Source organism: Plectrocnemia conspersa, unplaced genomic scaffold (genome assembly GCF_051122295.1).
Source record: "Plectrocnemia conspersa isolate PC_06_02 unplaced genomic scaffold, ASM5112229v1 ptg000010l, whole genome shotgun sequence".
Lineage (NCBI taxonomy): Eukaryota > Metazoa > Arthropoda > Insecta > Trichoptera > Polycentropodidae > Plectrocnemia > Plectrocnemia conspersa.
In genome coordinates, this window is record NW_028277174.1 from 12,275,197 (window position 1) to 12,295,695 (window position 20,499).

Here is a 20,499-nt window from a genome sequence, read left to right on the forward strand (position 1 = left end):
ATGAACACAAAATGCATATAATAGCGTGGTTATATTTAGTCAGACATTGTGCAGAAAGAAATTTACCAAACTAATATGTATTAAAAATAAACAAAGTATAAGTATCAAAACAAATGAGTTCAAAAAAAGAATAGACTCAATAGGAAAATTATATATTTATTCTAAAATAAATATGTTGTGATACACTTGCAATAAGAATAATATGCGAGATAAAACGTTTATGACGCATGATGCATGCAACATAAGAGCAGAATAAATTACAAAGGGTACACATAAGAGATTTAATTGCTTTAGTCACGTTTTGATAATATTAAACATGTCATATTTTGATCGAGTCATACTAAAATGTAGTTAATAATATTATTCATTCTGCATACATATATTTTTTCTAAATACTTAATTAAAATATCACGTATCAAACATAATTTATATTTTTTTATAATGAATTTTTAATAATAAATAATCAATAATATTTTGTATGTGTGAAAGAAAATTGTTTTAAATGCGAAAATAAATATTTTTATTTACGCGCGTGGGAATTCAGCAATAAAAAATAATTTTGAGGATAACGTTCTAGCGATAAGATGCTAAAATTTCCTTTCCGGCGCAATTAATGCCAATAAATAAATAATTTTTGCTAGTCTGACGTGTTTAAATATATTTTTTCTACATTAAAACCAAAAATTCATTATGTTTTAAAGACTATGTTTACGCATAGGCATCTAAAACTTTTCTATTCTACACTTCTACATAAGCACTAATAGTATATGAGTTCCAGTAATGATAACTAGACCAGTTCAAAGAGCTTGGTTCTCTTTAGTCGTCATTTTGAGGAGTTTCAACACATTGAGGAATTTGGCTGACTCGATGTAAAGATGCAGATAACAAGGAAGTCCGTCATTTTGCGATAATTAAGTAAAAACCATGACTGACTAGAATAGCATTTCTACTGTAAAACCGTTTATTATCGCCAATGTTAGGTACCAAATTTATACCTAACCGTTTTAATTATCATACTTCTAACTTAAGCCTAGAAGATGAAAAGAATCACTCAATTTTAAGCTATAAACTTCAGACCCAAAAAAATAAAATATATTATAGGCGTACTGTTTATTCTTATAAAATCTTATTTTGTATTGACTACTAAATGTTGATCTAAATTCAGTTTCCGAAGTTTTTTTTTAAAAACAAGAAATCTCATCAGATTTTTTTATTATTAATCAAACATTTGCTATACTTCATTAATTATGAATAATATCATTTTTTTCTATCAAGTTTCTGGACCTCTTGCAGAAACCGATCCTTTCAATATAATTTTCGACGGTATCTCGGCTATAACTTGCCGGATGTTGGTTTTTAGGTGCTCAAACGTTACGGCTTTGTCTGCGTATACACTACCCTTAGCATAACCCCATAAAAAATCCAACGGCGTTAAATCGCATGATCTTGGTGGCTAATTGACGTCACCAAAACGTACCTGAGAACTTTTCACGAAAAAAATCAAACGCTGCACCCGATATATGCAAGTTGGGTCGTCTTGTTGAAACCACATGTCTTCCACATCAATATCTTCGATTTCATGCCAAAATTAATCGATTATCATGCACCTATAGCGCTCACCATTGACAATTACAGTCCAACAAAGATCCTTCGCAAAAAAGTAAGACTCAATGGCGCCACCTGACCACAATGCGCACCAAACAGTCACCTTTGGGCATGAGAATTTTCTTGTCTCGCAAAAACAATTATCATTTCTCAGAAGTCTAAAATTCACGTCAAAAGCAATAAAATCGTGTCGGTGCCGGCGCAGTGGGAACGCAAGGTAACGAGCGTTTCCACTGCAACGGCGCCGACACGATTTTATTGCTTTCGACGTGGATTTTTGACTTCTGAGAAGGGATAATTGTTTCTTGCGCTATCCTATTGATCAAAATTAGGTTTAGATATGCTATATTCGAATCTCACTTATTGAATGTTGTAATATTGTTTTAAAAATCTTAATATGAACTCTTAGATAACCGGACTTTAATTTAATATTATTAATCCCAATGTAATCGAAATGTTAAAACAACGACCATTGAATTGCCAAATTTTGTTTCCCCCCCCCCTCCCCATTTCAAAAGCTGAAATGACGTCCCTGCAGCTGTCTGATTTACTGTGCTGCCAAAATAGGAAACTCGAATTGGACCTGTACATATGAACATATACCCACTTTTTTATCATCTTATGGAACTTATATTTAATTAACATTGCTGTATAGAATTTATAGATTAATATGTTTTGGTTTCTGTTGATGATTGGAAGATACCACATTGAATGTTTTTCGAACTTGCGACATGAGACCCTTTTTTCTATAGATATTTAAATTATCTATTTAGTAATACGCAAGTGAGAGTCGAGAGGTAATAATAAAGAATATATTTTTTAGTCATTGTATTGTGCAATTTTTTTATCTAAATCTTGACGTTTAATCATCATGCTTCCTCATAGTAAAAAAATCGTTTTTTTCTGAAATGCATTTTATTTTCGCACATCAGCTTACATAATATTTACAGTTTCTTATAGAAAATAAGCCTAAATTCTATATATGGCATACAAAAATAAGTCTACGACGCAAATTCGTCCCGGTGCACCGATCAGCTGTCCAAAACGACGCGCTCGACTTATCCGGTGACGTCGTCCCGAAATAATTTCACTTTTACTTCTGTCCGAACATATAAGAGCTACTTCGTCACTAAGGAAAATAAGTCTATGGTTTAGAAAATTCTTGCATTATCGATCGTCATCGCGTATCTTAGATTCGGCGGTCAACTGAAACACTAGTCCGTCGTATAGCGTTTGATTTATGAGATTCTCAGCGTAACGCCTTTGAGATTCCGTCATGTTTTTGAGTCCTGTTTCGACTTCGTTGCCAAAATCTGTGAATTCGTCTTCAGGGTCGCTGCTATCGACAGTTTGAGACACGTTAGTCTGAAGCGTCTTTCGATATTTCATAGCTAGCATCCGGCTCGTGGACCACGGAGAGTCATAGCGCGAATGCGATGGTTCGTCTCTCTGTAATTAAAATGTCAAGATAAGATAATATTATCGCGAGAGTGCGTTGTAGGTGACTCACTTCAGGCGCCGCTGCCAGAGGATCTTCCTCGTCGTCGCCCAGGCCTCTCAGGAATTTCAAGGCGTTCCAGTACCTCCAAGCGGGCGCGTTTCTTTCAGTCGAGACTCTCTTCTTCGCCTTTCTGAAAGACGCCAGCAGCGACTGCATCTTAGCCTTGCATTCTTCCGGACGCGCCCCCGTCTCGGCGGCCAACTCCTTCCAAGCCGAGGCCCTGGCCTTCCTGTCGCGGTATCCGATAATATTCGCGTCGTGCAGAATCGGTCGCGCCTTGTAAGCGGCGATCAGCGCGAGCGTATCAATGCCGGAGAGGTCCATGGCTCACGCGCGAAGTTCGCGGCTCGCGCTCGAAGTTCGCGGTTCGCGCTCGAAGTTCGCGGCTCGCGCTCGAAGTTCGCGCCTCGCACTCGAAGTTCGCGATTCGCGCTCGCCCTACCGTCGGTCGAGACCCGCGACGTCCGAATTCGGCGTCAGCTGGTAGGTGAGCCCCTCGTACAGCGCTCGGCTGATCACGTTCTCGGCCAGGAGTCGCTGGTTTTCGTCCATGCGCCGCAGCTTAGCGGCGACGGTGATCCCCCAGGCGTCGAACTCGTCGGGCTCGCGACGGTCGCGATCGATCGGCTCGGTCCTCCTGGCGGTCGACTCTCCTCGCTTGCTCCTGGCTCGGGGCGGCCGCCTCGCGGACGGAGACCACCTCGGGACTTCGCTCGGCGGTTCGTCTTCCGATCCGACGTTCTCGTCGAGCTCGGAATTGGGTCGCAAGAATCGCAGCTCCTTCCAATAGTGCCACTTAGGGACGTACACCTCTCCGGGTGGATCTTCGCGCTGGCTCTTCAGGATCTTGTTCTTCTCGCGGCGGCAGGAAGCGAGGAGCGATTCGACTCGGCGCTTACACAACTCGACTTCGACTCCCGTCTCCGCCTCGACGCGCTCCCAGGCGGCTGCCTTCTTCTTCCTGTCGCGGTATGACTTGGAACTCGCGTTCCAGAGTACTTCTTGGCGGCGCAGAGAGCGGACGAGGGCGATCGTCTGCTCGCGCGTCCAGTTGACGAACACGTTCCTGCAAAGAATAATATTTTAGGGACAAGTACTTCACACTAGTTGATATAAAATTAATTGTGCTCTAACTAGCAATAATATATGACGTATTGAGCGTTTTGTGTATTAAGGGCGAACTCCACAAAGTGCGAGCGAGAAAATGAAGGCAACAAATTAAATAGTCAGAAATAAAATCAAATCTCGATCAGAATTTTATTAACAGCCTGGTTATAAGTATATTATTCAGGGTCAGAATAAAAATATACGACGATCAGAATTAAAATAATGAATAGTCAGAATAAAAATTTTTGACGATCAGAATTAAATGACTTTGGACTGCAATGGTGAAACCATTTTGAGCATGACATACTCGTACGTGCCTTTGGACTTCAATTTTATGTTGGTCCGTTATAAAATATCGGAGCAGTGGAGCACTACAAATTTCCGTGCTTCTGCTTCAATGCTTTGTCGTAAATATATTTTTTAATGTATTGTTTTTGCATTGGCGTAAAGCTGTTATGCCCTTAACCTCGGTTTATTCCCCGGAAAAACTGGGTTTTTGGGTGGGAATAAACGGCGATGGGAAAAATTTGGGGAATAAAAAAAATATACAAAAACAGATTGACACATTATTAGATACAAACATTGCATCACTTAGTTGAATGTAAACTGTTTCGCATAGTGGCAATACTGTCAACATCGTTGTGTTTTAACTACCTAACTTAACCTAAAATCGAGAATTCGCACGAGTAATTTTATAAACATTTTTATTATACAAAATTAAATTTATACGAATATTTTTTAAATGGTTACAACTATTTTTATAACGCTGCATAAGTGAAGGCGGGTTCATGCTTAATATGCATACTTCTTGGAAGATTTTAATAGGAGTCTGGAAATGACAAAAAATTGTTTACAAAATTTAACACTCGAGCTCGCCTTATTTTTGCTTAAGTAATAAAAGAAGAAACTCCCATTAGAAATCTTTCCGAAGGTGTTCGTGCCAGATGTTTGAAAATGTGCATACTTTCTCGGAAGATCGAAAGTATTTGAATGATTAACAATTTTTTGACGATTTTCTGTTATTCGAACCGGCCGGCGGCTTTATCTCTGCTTTAGTGATCCAAGAACACGCTCTGATAAGAAGAAATTAGCAGAATGCAAAACGATTTAGGGCTATTTTCTTTTTCGATAATCCAAAAAGGTTTTTTTGTATTGTTTTTGCAATTGTTACAATTATTGACAATTGTCACATGATTATTATTGATAAGCTTGAAATTTCAACGGGCAATAAATTATATAATCGAAGAAAACATTGATGTTATGAATTAAATAGTTACAAAATCCAGAATCTTTCACTAGTCAAATAAAGAATGACTTCTTTAGTTATTCTTCAGAAGCAGAAATATGTAAAATGGGGAAGACAAATTCTAAGGACCATTAAATCGTTAGAATCCATTAAAGAAATTGAAGATTTATCATTGGCGCAACGATTAGATAACTAAATTTCTTTCAGCCTTACAGAGAATAGTGAAAGAAAACCAACATCTTACGGATTAATGGAGAAAGAATTGGAAATATTTTAATCGACGGGCAAGAGCACAAATAACGTACTGTGCCTATCTGCAGCCTTGTTGTCGATTAAACCAACATCAACACAAAACGAGTGGAATTTTTCCACAGCCGAAATTTTTTTTAGCAAAACAAAGAACGAGGATGTTTAATTCAACTTTAGATGCCATGTGTTTTTTAAAGGATTATTTTAAGAATAATATGTAATTATATGTATCTGCAAAACTTTATTGTATTACATAGATATTTTCATTCATTAAATTTTTTCGAGAATTTTCGAAAATTTTTTTAGCTCTCGGTAGTTTGTTATTCTCGAACAAAAATTTTCGAGGTGGTTTTTGAATAAAAGTTTAAAAGTCCGAAATTACTTTTTTCCTCTTCGAACAAAAATTTTCAATATGGTCTTTTTATTTTTAGTGTTTAAAATCTGGTCACCTTAGTATTGGGATTTTGTATTGTATTGTATACATATGTACATATGTATGTAGGTTTCAAATACATTTTGACAGCCAAATAATTTTGTAAAAACTTTTGAATTTATGTTTTCTGAATTGTTTTATTTATCAGCCTCTTATAAAAAAAACACATTATTTTCTAAGGTTCCCAGTTATTTAAAATTGTCAATTTTGCCCATCACTACCTGCAATGCATATAAATATATTTTTTGTGTAGCATGTGAACTGATATGAAAGCGAAGGGTTAATATAGTTATTAAATTAGGCGTTCACCTATAAGCGCGCTCTTCGTCTGCGATCGGCGCGGCGGATTCGTCGGTCGCCATGCCCGGCCGGCGGCCGCGCGAACACTGCGGCGAACGTTCGGCGCGGAAGCTCGCGGCGATCGATCGGCCGGCGCGGCGGTTCGCAGTTCGCGCTTCGTCACGCGCTAACGGGACCCGTCCCGCGGTCCGCCCCCCGCTCTGACGCGTCGGTGACGTAGTCCTCGGCCGCGCGTAACCGCCGGCGTCGCGCGGCCGAACGCCGATCCGCGCGCCGAGCGCGGAGGAGAAGTGGCGGGAGGAGAAGGAAGAGGGGGGCCGTTCGAGTCGGAGCGGGCAGTCGGCTCGGCTTCGGCGCCGAGAGCGGTCGCCCGGAATGCTTCGCTCGAGTAGCTCAGACGCCGCACGATGTCCGTGATGCAGCAAGCGAAGCGGCAGCACTGCTATTTGTGCGATCTGCCGCGCACGCCGTGGGCGCTGCTGCACGACTTCTCCGAGGTGGTGTGCCGCGGGTGCGTGAACTATGAGGGCGCGGACCGCATCGACCTCGTGCTGGAGACGGCGCGGCAGATGAAGCGCGCGCACGCGTTTCAAGAGGGGAGACACCAGGCTCACGCGAAGCCGCACAGGCCGCCGGATCAGAACGGGACGGGGGGCGGCGCTCAGCAGGGAGCGCCGGGAGCGCCGCCGCCCTCGCTGGCGCTGCACCACCGCTCGGGGCTGCTGGCCGAGTACGGCAGAGGCAGAGGGGCGGAGCCGCCGCACGCGCTCGCGCACCACCGCCTGCCGACCGCCGCCGGCCTGAAGCGAGCTCCGCCCGACGACGAGGAGCACCACCACCCGCAAGCTCACCACCAGCACGAGCCGAAGCGCGCGACCCAGCAAGGCGAGGAGGGCGGCTCGAACGGCCTCCAGTCCGGCTCCAGGCCCCCGCTCACCAGGGGCGAGTCGCTGCCCGCCGTGTCGCTGGCGGCTCCCTTCGCCGCCGCCGAGCGCGCCTTCAAGCCCGACAAGCATCCCGTGCGCGCGCCCTCCTTCGACACGGCCACGGCCTTCAAGCCGAACGGTGAGGGGTTCGAGCGCCGCCGCTCTCCGAGAGATTGACTCAGTCGTAACTAGTGACGCGAGACTGGGAAGAGACCCCATTTCCACCGGCCATTTTGGGAAAATTGGTATCGCCTATCGCGTATCGTCGAAACTGACATTTTACACTCAACTTTTTTTATTTACTACTTGTTAATTATATCGGCGCCGCACTATTAACATATAAAACTACATTTAAAATTACATTTTTATCACCAAAAATCGTCGATCAGTGTCGTGGGTTATCGTTGATTCAGTGCTATCGACGAGACTGATATACGACGGTTTAACCGTTTCTAATGTGGCGCCCGTTTAATGAACAAGTACCGAATTTTTACTCCCCCAATGCACCGCTCAAGTAGTTTTGAAAAATAAGCTAAAAGCCGACAAAAGTGCAGTCGCTTAAAAAATAATTAAAAAGAGAAATTATTGTTCCATGAAACGAATTGTTTGCGAAGAAAAAATTCCAAGAAAACGCATATATTTAAATGCACAAAGCTGCTGAAACCCCAGAAATTACTCAAATTTACAAGTTACTAGCCAAATGGCTGGTAGTGATTTTATTTTCTCTGATAATCAATACGAATAATGTTCAATTTTGAGTCTCGAAAGTAAAAAATGGGTCATTCGGCAGCTGGAATAATTAAAATGAAACTTCATACATATTTCAAGTTTGAAACATTTAATGCTCTATTATTATCGAATTTTGTGCAATGGGAGAGCTTAAAATTAAAGAATTCGTAAATAAGTACTTACAGATTCAAAATTAGTTAAATACACTATTTTAGGTAAATTAAGTAAAAATGTCTTCAAAAGTTTGTTGTGATTACTACTTTTATGTACATTTCGATTGAACTACTGCAGCGTATTTCATGTCGCAATTCCAATGATTTTTTTAAATATTACTAAGAGACTTCTAAATGTTAATATATTTTAATCCATCATTTTTCTGAAACATTGCCATAGTAAATATATTAACTAAATTTGTTAGTTGAAATTATTCCTATTTCTGACTCAATCGACTAAAAAAATAACTTGAAATATCTATTCACATACAGAAAAATCTACCCGATTTTTGCGACATTTTCTTATTGTTTTTTAGTATAAAAAATAAATAAAATAAAAGTATTGCACGTTGTCGCCAGAAACTTAATTTTCTGTAATGATGCAATTATCTAATCTGGCATTGCATTTTATAGCAGCAGATTAGATGGAGAGGAAAACGCGATAAAATACTATAAACAAAAGTAATCATCAACATTTTTAGCGATGTAGTAGTATTTGCTTCGAAACAGTAATTGTAGTAGCTCAAATGCATAACGTTACGTCTTAATTTATTATTAAAACGATATAATCTGAAAGACTCAATATTTATATAAACCCATCTGTCAGTATGCAATTTTTTGCCATTGCCTTCCGATTATTTGACTCGCAATTGTTATTTTAAAAATTCACACAGATTATTTCTGTAAGCTATATTTTAATCTGATTTTTTTCATTGCCGCTGGAAATTTCTTTTCATTTGTCGTAATAGTACCGAATTTGATATGAGAAGATATTTTGTTTATTATTATTCTTATTTTGATTTAATGAACATGTTATAAAACGCTTTTGAGCTGTTTACTTTATCCAGGATTTTTAATGTAGTTCTAATGAACTAACCAAGCATTATTGTACAAAAGTCGTAAACTTTTTGTTTAACTCGATTGAATTGTTATGAAAATTTTCGCACGAGTCAGATGAAATTTTATATCCATATAAAATTTCACTTCATTATTTTATAACATACAATCTTCTTGTACTGCTTGAGAACTGCTTCATTCAATTTAGGAATAAAATATTTCAGGATTTCTGTATGAAAATAAATGAGCGCAATATTTTATGTCATTGTCACATATTTCGCTCTTATCAACAAAATTGATAAAATAAACTTAACTAGCAGTTAATTGCAATAGATTAAATGCAAGTAATTTATATTATTAAAGAGTGATTTTTTAATTCTATCAATAGTGATTATAGATTTATTTCTTTTCGCGCATAGTAGTAATATTCCAATATTTCTTAGTTTATCAATAACCAAAATATTGCAAAATTACTACTGTTTTATTGTCAGTAAATTTTCACTATAAAAAATTTGTAAAAAGTCAGTTTCAAAAATAACGGCAACCCCAATAATCGTATCGTAAATTATAACGTTAAAAATTAAAATTAAACCTAGTACGTACAATCAAACTTTTTCTTTCGCTGATTTCTTAAATCATGAAATAAAATAGATGTGAAATTATAATGTTTTTTTTGTAACTAAAACAACGCGTGGTAAATAATTCCCAATTTTCCCGGTTCGAACCGTGTTTAAATCCGGTCTTTTCCCTCTCGCTTAAAGTTGCCGACGTTGTGAACCTCCAGTCTTGACGTGGCTCTCCTCTGTCCTCAGGGTACGTCGGATCGGCGTCGGCGCTGACCAACGGACAGGCGGGCTCGCCCCTCAGCCGCGCCGCGGTGTCTCCGCCGAGCGCCGGCCCCGCGCAAGGCGCCCCCGGACCGGGGGGACCCTCGCCCATGGCGGCGCTCATGTCCGTGGCGGACGCCCTACCGCCGGGCAGTCCCCGGAGCGCCCCGTCTGCCTCTCCGCCCGGAGCCTCGTCGGTTCCGCCTCAGCCTCCGAGCGGTCCTCAGCCCCCGTCGGCGAGATCCGCCACGAGGGCCACCCAACACTCGCCGAACTCGTCAGGTACATACAAATGAAAAGTTGGTGTTCGTCAGGTGCGGTCCTAAATATCAGAGGTAGTAGATCGTTCAGTGCGAGTTGACGGCACTCGGAAAGAAGTATCAAATTATTCCTAAATAGAGGAAAATAGAGTAAGAAAAATTGTCATTGCAAAGCTCGATATTTGTTAAAAATATATATTTTTAATGAAAGTATCAAAATTTCTCACTACATTACTATAACGGCGTTATCGATGAACGGAAACGGTAACTAATTCGATTCAAAAGCCTGCTTGGGTTGTCACGTATTTATTTTCTTCTTGAAGATGTATTCCAATACGTCTTCGAGTAAATGGATGTTGAGAAATTCTTTCTTACAATTGAAACGAAAGAGAAAGTGTGTGGCCATATGTAATACGAATGTAAATAAATAAGGTATTTTTTATTTAAAAATACATAATGTCGAGCCATACAATGAAATTTTTACTACTACCGCCAGCAAGATATTTTTAGGGGTATCATCTCCCCGGGACCGCGCCTGGCGTCTGTTTGAGACCCGGCGCCGACCGCTCTCTCACGTGATCGTGTTTCGCGCGCAGGTTCTTCGAGCGGCCGCAGATCGTCGGGCTCGAGGCACGTTTCGTCTACGACGTCCGTATCTTCGACAGATGGAGCCGGAGCGGGCCCAGATGGCGGCGCCGTCGCGCTGAGTACGGAGCAGCCCCCGCCTCCGTCGGCGCCCACCCTCAAATGCACGCTCTGCCAGGAGCGGCTCGAGGACACCCACTTTGTGCAGTGCCCGTCGCAGCCGCACCACAAGTTCTGCTTCCCCTGCAGCCGAGACAGCATCAAGAGACAGGCCGGAACGGAGGTGACTATATTTCGCTTTACATTTTCATTTCCACCAAATCTATGAGAGTCTAGAGAGCTTTTTTATATTAATTCAATATCATCAAATAATATGATTATTTTTGCAGCTGCATATCTCATATTACATTTTTTGTATTTCCATTATATATGCATACTTATCTGTTTCAAATTCTAAAATCATATTTATTCAACTTTCGATGAGAACAATTCCTCCTTTTGAAATTATACATTCAATTTTGGAATAGTAATTAGATCGTTAATTTAATATTAAGTATATTGAGCAATTAATAAAATAATTGTCACAAATCACATTATTATTAAAAATAATCATAAGACTAGAAATAAAAAATTAAAACTACCTTAGAAATGGGTAGCTTTTAATGATTTTTAAATATGCAAATATAGAGGGGACATAACCTTCTGTTATAAAGATTGTTTATAATGTATCTATAAAATGAAAAAATAAGCTATAAAATGTATGAAATATAATGAATTTTCTGCTCAGTAACTCCCATAGTTCCTATCACACTGATCAAACTTTTCTAAAAAATTAATCTAGTGAATATCTCTGCTGAGTTAGTTAGCCAACTTGGCTCCGTTTTTGTCGGAGCTGTGGAGTCATTTCAAAATTTACCGACTCTTTTTTTTTATATTATTTTATAATTTGCTACATTTACCTAATTTATTTATATCGACTTATTGATAATGATAAAGGTATAAGTAAATAAGTAAGTACATTCGTACACAAATAAATTTAATAAAAAAAAATATATAAATAATATGCATTCTTCATACAAAATTAATTATATTTAAAAAATATATAAACATTTTATAAAATAATTAAATAAAACTTAAAATTATTAGATGAATTATGTTTTAAAAAATTTTAAAGAAAACATTTTGAAATAAAAAGAAAAAGCTTGCTTCATTTTGTTTATTTTACCATGTTAACTAAATTTTATTTCATTATTTCCCATTCGTGTTCGTGGTCTAAGTGTAATTAGATCTCAAAAAAAGAATTACTTCTATTAATCATTAAAGAAAACAATAAAAAGAACTCGGAATCGGTCGGTTTTAAAAAAAATATCATTAGAACCGCCAAGTTTTATATAAACTACCAATGTCCTCTCAATGACGTTATTTGAGGGAGGCAGATGGGACATTTGCCCTCTCTTAAATTTAACCAGAAAATGTTTCATTTATTGAATTACTATGAATTTGACTGGCCAAATTTTGCACTCTCTCCCTGCAGAAAAATCTGAAATGTCGTCCCTGATTCTAAACCAGAAATTCTCAAGTTATCTATCAAAGAAATAAAAAAAAACAGTCGAATCTATCGCGAAAATATGTCATTTCATTGAAATAATCGGTGTAATTTTACAGGTAGATATATATTTTTACCAGTGAAAATATAATTTATCTGGCAGATGCTAGTAAATTATATGATTTCAACTTTCTCATACGTAGTAATATGTACATATATTTATATACTTATTATTTATTTACATGCATATTTTTTGTTGAAGTTATACATTTTCACTATTGAAGTCCAAACACATTTTCCCCAGTAGATGTATATTTCATTTAACATTTTACCCCCACCCCTTGAATTTGACCAGAAAGATGCATATCATTTAGTTGAATACTATTAATCTAAATGAAATCAAAATATTAAATAACGACCACTGACTGACCAAGTTTTGTTGCCCCCCTTGGAAGAAGCTGAAATGACATCCTTGGTTCTCTGGTACTTTGTAAAGAATTCATTTGATTTTAAATAAAGTTCAATTTAAAAAAAATCAAATGTTTAATTGATAAGATATCCTTAATTTGTGTTTTTTTTTTTAAAAGTTCAGATCATATTTTAAATATTTAAAAAAAACAAAAATTTAATGATATCATCGGATTTTTTTATTGATCGAACATTTGATTTTAAAAAAGGTTCGGAAATTTTTTTTTTACCTACATTTATAAATTTAAAAAGTATTCCATTTATTCCATTTCACTTAATTTGTTTATAAAAGAATATCATTTTATTAATCGATTTATTATTATTTAATTTCAGGTTTACTGTCCGAGCGGCGAAAAATGTCCACTGGCAAACTCCAACGTGCCGTGGGCGTTTATGCAGGGTGAAATAGCCACCATCCTTGGAGAAGAGTTCAAACCCAAGAAGGAGCGCGACACCTAGGAACGGCCACCGGTCGCGCCGCGTCTTCGTTTCTGATCTCTCTCGCGACCTTGAGCGAGAGCGCGCGCGGCTATCGCGCCGCGCGTTTTCGGCCCCCTTTGTCGTTCTCGTCGAGCGCCGTCGAGTCGCGCTCGTGGTGACGATGCGCGCAACCGGGCCCGAGCGTCGCGGAGGAACGGCAGCGGAAGTCGTCCGACTGCGCCCTATCATCTCGGCCGCAGTGTCTGTCATCCTCGCGACTCCGATCGCGCCGCTTCTTCCGGCGACGTCGTCTTGTAAATATTTGTAAATACGTATTCGTTAGCGTTTCGTTTGTAATGTGACGTTCGATTCGCTCGTGCGAATCTCTTTATCTTATGTAGAGAGCGCGACGCCGAGCGACTCTTCGATGTTCGCACGCGAACGGTGACAATCAAAATTGTATATTCGTCGAGAGTCGACGGCTTTAGATCGTTTCGTTTTGCGTCGAGTTCGTCGCGTCGTCGTCGCGGCGAATCTTAAACCTAGTCATTTGAAATATAATATCGACCCGCTGCCCTCGTCGGCGGCGTATATAGGAACTCTAAAACTCGCTGGTGTATATGTAAAAAGAACGTTATTACCGTGTAATATCTATTTAGTGCGTTATCGGTTTCTCTATGGACGTTTTCGGCTCGTACTGAGCGGGCGGATGCGATTCATCGCATATTTTCGATCGGATTAGAATATATTGTACAGCCGAAAGATTGTATGGTTGAATTACGTTTTACGTTTCCACTTCGAAAACTCCAGTGTTTTATTATTATTATTATTATTATACCGTCGGTCTTTCTTTTTCGCCTTCCGAGAGCCTTCCGACGAAAAAATGATTACTTTCTGTGAGACGACTTAACTATGGATATAATCGCTTTGGATTTAGACTAAGGTTTAATGTTTACGATGAATAAATGTGATTGTATTGTATATACCAACGCCTTTTATTTCACCCTTCCCGCTGATATACACAAACATAATTCATTCAAATATGATCATTGTATTTAGAAAGAACCCACTAAATTAAACATTAAAAGATTTTAATTTTATATTATTTTTAGTAATTAAAAAAATATTTTTTAATTAAAAAAAATATTTTTTAATTTGAATAAAATTACTTTTATTTTTACATTAATTAGTACAAATTTAATATTAAGATAAACAGAATTAACGACACAATAAATTGCAAAAAATTATATTTTGTGGAAATATAGGTTAAATACAATTTGTATGAGAATTTTTGATAAAATGCATTTTTATTGTTTTTCCTAAAACTTTTGCACCTGAGCTTCTCTAATGAATTGCTCCTCCATTTAATTTTTTATTCAGGGAAACAATTTACCTTTCCAGTTGAATTTTTATGTAGGGAAAAGTTTGATTTTTACAAGAACTAACAGTTGAAAAACTTATTGTTTTTATAATCATACGTATACAATAGTATCTGAATAGCATTGTAAAAATGAAAAGCATATTTTTAAAATTTAATTTGAGGTTTGGGTTTAAAAGCCGTTACTTGTTTTGAAGATAGATCATATTATTATCTTTTCTCTCAATTAAAAATGTTCTTATTTCAGGCAATATCTATCGAAACCAAACGAGAACTTTTACTCGGCTATTTCATTGTGAATCAGAAAATCTTTGTAATGTGTCTCAACTTCTTTCAAAAGAATTTTATATTTTTTCTTTCTGAAGCGCTTTACATCTAACAGAATTGATTATTTTAATAGAAACTTTTTTGGGAAATCATTATTTTTCCTGCACAAAGCAAGAAACCTATTTTCGCTGCCGATCATCGATGGTTTTTGTACAGGTAATTTTTCATATATTTTGTAGTGCTTAAAAAACGTAAATATCTTTTATAGGAATTATTTTCAATTATTCTGATTGTTGTGCATCATATTTGTTCTTCTAAATATTATACATTTTTCGGTACTTTTACGTATAATGTGAGCCACCAGTGACAGCAGCTGACATAAAAGAGAAGAGTATCAATTTTTCCTTTGTACAATAAATAACTAACAACATTTTTATTTCTCGCATTAAAAGGTAATATAGGTATAGTCCTTACGAATATACCTCAGTTAAAAACATAACTGTAAAGCATATACATATGTGTGTAGGTAAATATAATGTTGTTGAGTTTAGCTCAACTGCCCAAGCTGAAAATGCGAGCGCAAAAATATAAACACTTCTAATACATAAGCATCTTAAAAAAAATAAATCTCATTTTTACTGATTTTGTACATATCCATACAAAGAAACGTATGTATCACATTTTGTATTTTCTAATCCCTGAGTACACGCTCCCACTTAACACGCTTCCTATATACCGTGTTATCGAGGAGTCAAAACTGGTTAAAAGAACTGTTGTTAAACAATAAACAACAGGGCCATAAAAAAGTGTCCTTTACTTGGACCACTAACAGATAAGCGCGAATCTAGAATAACCAATTTTTTCTACCACTAGTTTATTATTTTTTTCATCCACGGTTGTAAATTTAAAGAAATCATTATTATTTTAAAAATTTACAATCTTAATAGGGAACCCTTGAACTGAGAATTTTTAATAGAAAATATTTATGACCCGGCTGGACTTTAATTGATCATTATGATATTCATCCATGAGACTAGGAAAACCTAATATATGATTATCGGTTTGAATTATAATTATATAATATTCACTAATTCTGATCTCTCAGATATGCACTAGGGTCCATATGGGTTTCGAGCCCAGGTCTTTCAGGTAGTCACAGACTTATCATGTCTTTATTTTCAGTGATGAGAATTAATGCAAAAAATGCACCTACAAAAAATATAGAAAAGGATCAGAATATATTGTATTACTAGATAAGAAAAGTGCTGTTATATCTAAGCTTTTCAAATGAAGTATTTAATTGTGTACATGTTTTTTTATAGTTATAAAGTTTTGATTATGATGTGTTTGCTATCACCGTAGTCTCCAAGTCGCTTAGAAGATCAGGTTGAACTCTTAGGATTTCGGTGACTGCTTAGCTAGAACTGGAAAGGAGCTGCTATGCTCTCATCGTAGCTCTTGTTTATTCGAAGTCGGAAGCGAAGTCATGTTTCTGTGTCAAATTCTGCCTGAAGTATATTCCTGGTGGTTGTGAATTTAGTATGGCTATGCTTTACGCCTGTGTCGAGCGCTCTTCTAGTTCTCGACCGTCTGATTAATGTGATGTTTCAGGACGAAAACAGATTATTGTCTAATCTGTTTTTGTTTTTGCATAAGCATAATGGAAATTTTAAAATCGAAAATGACAACAGTTGGATTTCTATGGAATGTATAATCTCAGGTTTAGATATGGAATGCATTTTTTTTGTATTTGGCACCGACTGTATCTTTTGTTCAGGCCCTAATGTCAATAATAATTATGTAACGCCGACAAATAAAAAATTTGTTCTTAGAAAGTCACAAATAAAGTCCCTGTGAAAAATTTCGTCGCAATGATCAAGGGCTATTCCGAAGCAAATAAGAAAGCTTTTAGTCGCTGTACTATTTTAGGAAAGGTTTAATTTTATCAAAGATCCAACGATTTGAATATTGGTTATTGATAATAGGACGACTGGCATTGAGCACAGCTTTAAGTCAAAGGAGTATTTTGCATGAGAATTTTAATCTGTAAGATTGAACTTGAAAATATGAGTTTTGCTAAAATTAAAAAAAAAATTGATGCAGACTGTCTAATGGAACACTGTCTTACCTCTCATAATTGCTAGACCTCGAAGCTCCTGATACAAGGTTTATAAATCTAAGCCATACAATAAGAGCAATCTAAGAGCGTCCATATAGGCTATAATTTAAGAAAAACAATAGCAATCAATAACTATTTAATAATGAAAACTATGTTTTATACATTAAGAATAATATAATGCTTGAATAAAAGGTAGAACAATAATTATTTTATCTTGAATTGATACAATCAAAACAAATCCATGCGTTATAGTGGGGGTAATGTATTCTTGTCATGTTTTGGTTGCGTTTCCATGGAAACATTTAGTAAACAATTGTGTTTCATTATGACACCATACTGTGCTATTAATTATAACGTTAATTTAATGACCGATTGAAGTGTTTTATTGAAACTAATGATATTAATTCGCCTCTATAACCTCTGTGAAACAAAAGAATACAGGTAATGTATTATTTTAAGGAAAAGTAGGGTTATGTTACATTTGTTTGATCAATTAATAAGATTGTTTCAGATAACTTAAAATCGACACGGATATGACGATCAATAAAAACGTTACCGTTAAAAACTTTAACTTTGAATGTTGTTCGGATAAATTTTTGGTAAGCGATTTTAATCACAATATCTAAACTATTCGAGATTAATTTTTAAGTATCTTGTTTTAGCCAAACTCTGAGAATAAATATTATGTTGAAATATTAAACTCTTACAATTCGGCTGATATCAAAGGAAACGTCGAGACATTTCAAAAGTTGAAGGATTTGCTAAAGTTAGCCGAAAAGAATCTCAAATACATATCGTCTTCTGTGGAGCGTGAATCTGAAACGGTTCATTTGGATGAGCCGTTGTATTTTGACGATCACTTCGATCCAAAGTTATATATTAAAGAATTAGTGAAAGCAAAGATTAGCAATTGTAACATAATTATAAATCGTTCTACTCCTAAGATTTGTATCGAGTCGTCGAACATTGTAAAAGAATCAGATCGGATGGATCATTCGGGTAGAAATATACGTTTGTTGGAGATTAACGCCGAACAAGTCGCCGAGAAGATGAGTCATGGTAATTTGACGATTCATACTCAACCCGGTATCAACATTAGATCGCAGTTAATGGAACAGAAGTATCCGCCGTTGGATATATTTCCGACAGACGAAGGTAATTTGCAACGATCGAAGCGTGACAATATAGTCATCATCAATTATCGGCATGAAGTCGATAATGTAAAATCGAACGAAGAATTTTTACAGTCTGAATCGAATGAATTTGCTACGGCCAGTCAAAGTAAAAAGATAAATTTTAATATTACCGATAGTTCACATCGGCAAGTAAACAATAAGAATCCATCGTATTTGTTTTTGAATAAAAAATCTGAGCCATCAGAAGTATATACTAAGAAAAATGTTTCTAAATTGAAAAAATTTGGTATTCCAATCATTCAACAGATCTATAACCCTAAATCGAATTTCGTTCCACGAAGATCTAACACAAGGTATCAATCTAAATCATATATTAATTCTAACATAAAAGAATCTCATCCATTGCCTGGAATGTCAGATTTTAATTTAAACAAATCATACAAGAATACAGAATATATTCCATATTCAAAGTTGACGATAAGAGGAATAAGCTCGGACGATATACAGAGTCATATATCACTTTATAAGTCGACTAAACTGAGTTATAATACTGACGATAGCAATACCGATAAGACAGAAACTCAAGAGTTGACTAATCAAGATAAAAATGATAATTTAAAATCTTTCGGTAAATTCTTAGATGAATGCAGTAGTAGTACTTCCGTTGAAACTTCAATAGAGCAAAATAATACAAAGCTTTCAAAAAGTATTAATTTAAAAATGAAAGATAAGATAGATGTATATGATTATGTTCATAAAATAGAAAAGAAAGATTCTTCCACACAATATGATAGAAAAACTCTTCCAAAGTCTACTCAAACGAGTGATTTAAATGAACAGAGCGATAAATTGACCATAGATGTAAATAAAATTACACTAGCAGATATGATAATTTTAGAGAAAACTTTGACTTCTTTTAAATCTAAATTAAGTGTCAACGAAAATCAAAAGTGCTCCAAAGATACCCAAACAACTCCGTCCAAATCTGTCCACATGATGACGTCTCCGGCTAGAATGGTCGATAGGAATATATCTCCTTTTCACACGCTTAAAGTCGAAGCTCAAACGAGCCCCATGTCCAGTTCCATCAATCAGGTTTTACAACAAGAAGATACGTCACAATCAAACGAATCTTCTTCTAAAAAATTTCCATCAAAAAAGACTGCCAAGAAGACTGAAAAAAAAGTTTCTTTGTCCGATACTACAGATTTCTCGCATTCCGAAACAAGTGAAGTTCACAGCTTGGGCGAGATAAATATGAAGATCATCAAGAAGAGGATTGTTAAGATTTTGAATCAGTCGCAGTCTACTATGTCTGCTTCTTTCTCTACCAGTATCAATAGCGATATACACATGGATACTACTAACTCGTCGAAAAACAGTGAAGGAGAGATTGTTAGGAAAGTGAACTATAAGTTATAATTTTAAATAAGGAGTTGCTTTGTAATATAATATTATTGTTTGTAATAAATTTGGATTATAAATAAGTTTTTTATAATACTTCTAATAGTAATTAAATAACATCGAGTAAATCATTTTATTTAATTCAAGATATGAAATATTCTAAAAATGATCAAGCAAGGCATGAAAAAAATATTTTCATGAAAATTTCATTAGATTTTGCACGTTAGCCACAAAGTATTGTACTCGTATAATGTATTGTATTTAGTATCGTTTAAATGAGCTTGGAAACAAAGTCATTGTTTCGCTCAGTAATAATTCTTATTTGTGTCCTATTGTTGCCATTGGGAAGTAACCACAATGTTTTCGTATGTAAAGGGTCACCCGGGAGAAGTGCTCATGTTACCTATCAGGGATGATACATTAGAGAAGCGGAGTTTGAAATACTTTTAAAATAATGAATAGGTTTGAATCATATCAGGACTTGTATATTCACTTCATCATAAAGTTTTAGCTTTAATAAACAACATCATAGAATAAACTTATGCACTCTCTAAAACACATTTTTAATTAAACGGAGGAATAAATGAAGAATATTTAAATAAAATAGTAAATTAATAAAAAAAAATTGTGGGGGCCTATTTATATATTTATTTATTCATTCATTATGGCTAAAACTTGGCGGCACTCCTCGATCATTTTCCCCACCATTTTTAACAAGTAAACTATATAGATTTAAATAACTAATATCTATCATAAAAACTATATAGTTGTACATGTAAACTATATAGTTTTAAATAAGTAATATCAATCTGTGAGTAATTTCTACCCATCACCATCCGTCCGCCAAAATATAAAATATATTTTCGGGAGAATTTTTGTTATTGTTCTGTTTTATATGGGACATGCTGATTATAAACCAAATAGAGTGGAGAAACTCTTATTCG

The 20,499-nt window shown here is 36.4% G+C and overlaps 4 protein-coding genes across 6 annotated transcripts; 2 read left to right on the forward strand and 2 right to left on the reverse strand.

Annotated features, from left to right (window-relative positions):
• Positions 1-2,501: 2,501 nt before the first annotated feature.
• On the reverse strand, positions 2,502-3,430 carry LOC148230642 (uncharacterized). Its single transcript, XM_088195441.1, has 2 exons — positions 3,116-3,430; positions 2,502-3,054 (listed from the first exon to the last, which is right to left on the reverse strand). The coding sequence occupies exons 1-2, from the start codon at positions 3,428-3,430 to the stop codon at positions 2,773-2,775; spliced, it is 597 nt and encodes a 198-aa protein (XP_088051567.1). The 3' UTR covers positions 2,502-2,772.
• Positions 3,369-6,529, reverse strand: LOC148230643 (uncharacterized). Its single transcript, XM_088195429.1, has 2 exons — positions 6,451-6,529; positions 3,369-4,172 (listed from the first exon to the last, which is right to left on the reverse strand). Exons 1-2 carry the CDS (start codon positions 6,501-6,503, stop codon positions 3,545-3,547), a joined length of 681 nt encoding a protein of 226 aa, XP_088051555.1. The 5' UTR covers positions 6,504-6,529; the 3' UTR covers positions 3,369-3,544.
• A 249-nt stretch (positions 6,530-6,778) lies between these two features.
• Positions 6,779-14,234, forward strand: Pits (Protein interacting with Ttk69 and Sin3A). Of its 3 annotated transcripts, none has more exons than XM_088195430.1 (4): positions 6,779-7,506; positions 9,958-10,254; positions 10,829-11,100; positions 13,165-14,234. In XM_088195430.1, exons 1-4 carry the CDS (start codon positions 6,849-6,851, stop codon positions 13,288-13,290), a joined length of 1,353 nt encoding a protein of 450 aa, XP_088051556.1. In that variant the 5' UTR covers positions 6,779-6,848; the 3' UTR covers positions 13,291-14,234. The 3 variants fall into 3 exon arrangements, with proteins under 3 accessions (XP_088051556.1, XP_088051557.1, XP_088051558.1); XM_088195431.1 differs by having other exon boundaries at positions 10,898-11,100; XM_088195432.1 differs by lacking the exons at positions 10,829-11,100; positions 13,165-14,234 and having other exon boundaries at positions 6,779-7,551.
• Positions 14,235-15,081: 847 nt separating this feature from the next.
• Positions 15,082-19,573, forward strand: LOC148230645 (uncharacterized). The gene has a single exon (XM_088195696.1). It carries the CDS (start codon positions 18,002-18,004, stop codon positions 19,571-19,573), a length of 1,572 nt encoding a protein of 523 aa, XP_088051822.1. The 5' UTR covers positions 15,082-18,001.
• Positions 19,574-20,499: the final 926 nt, after the last annotated feature.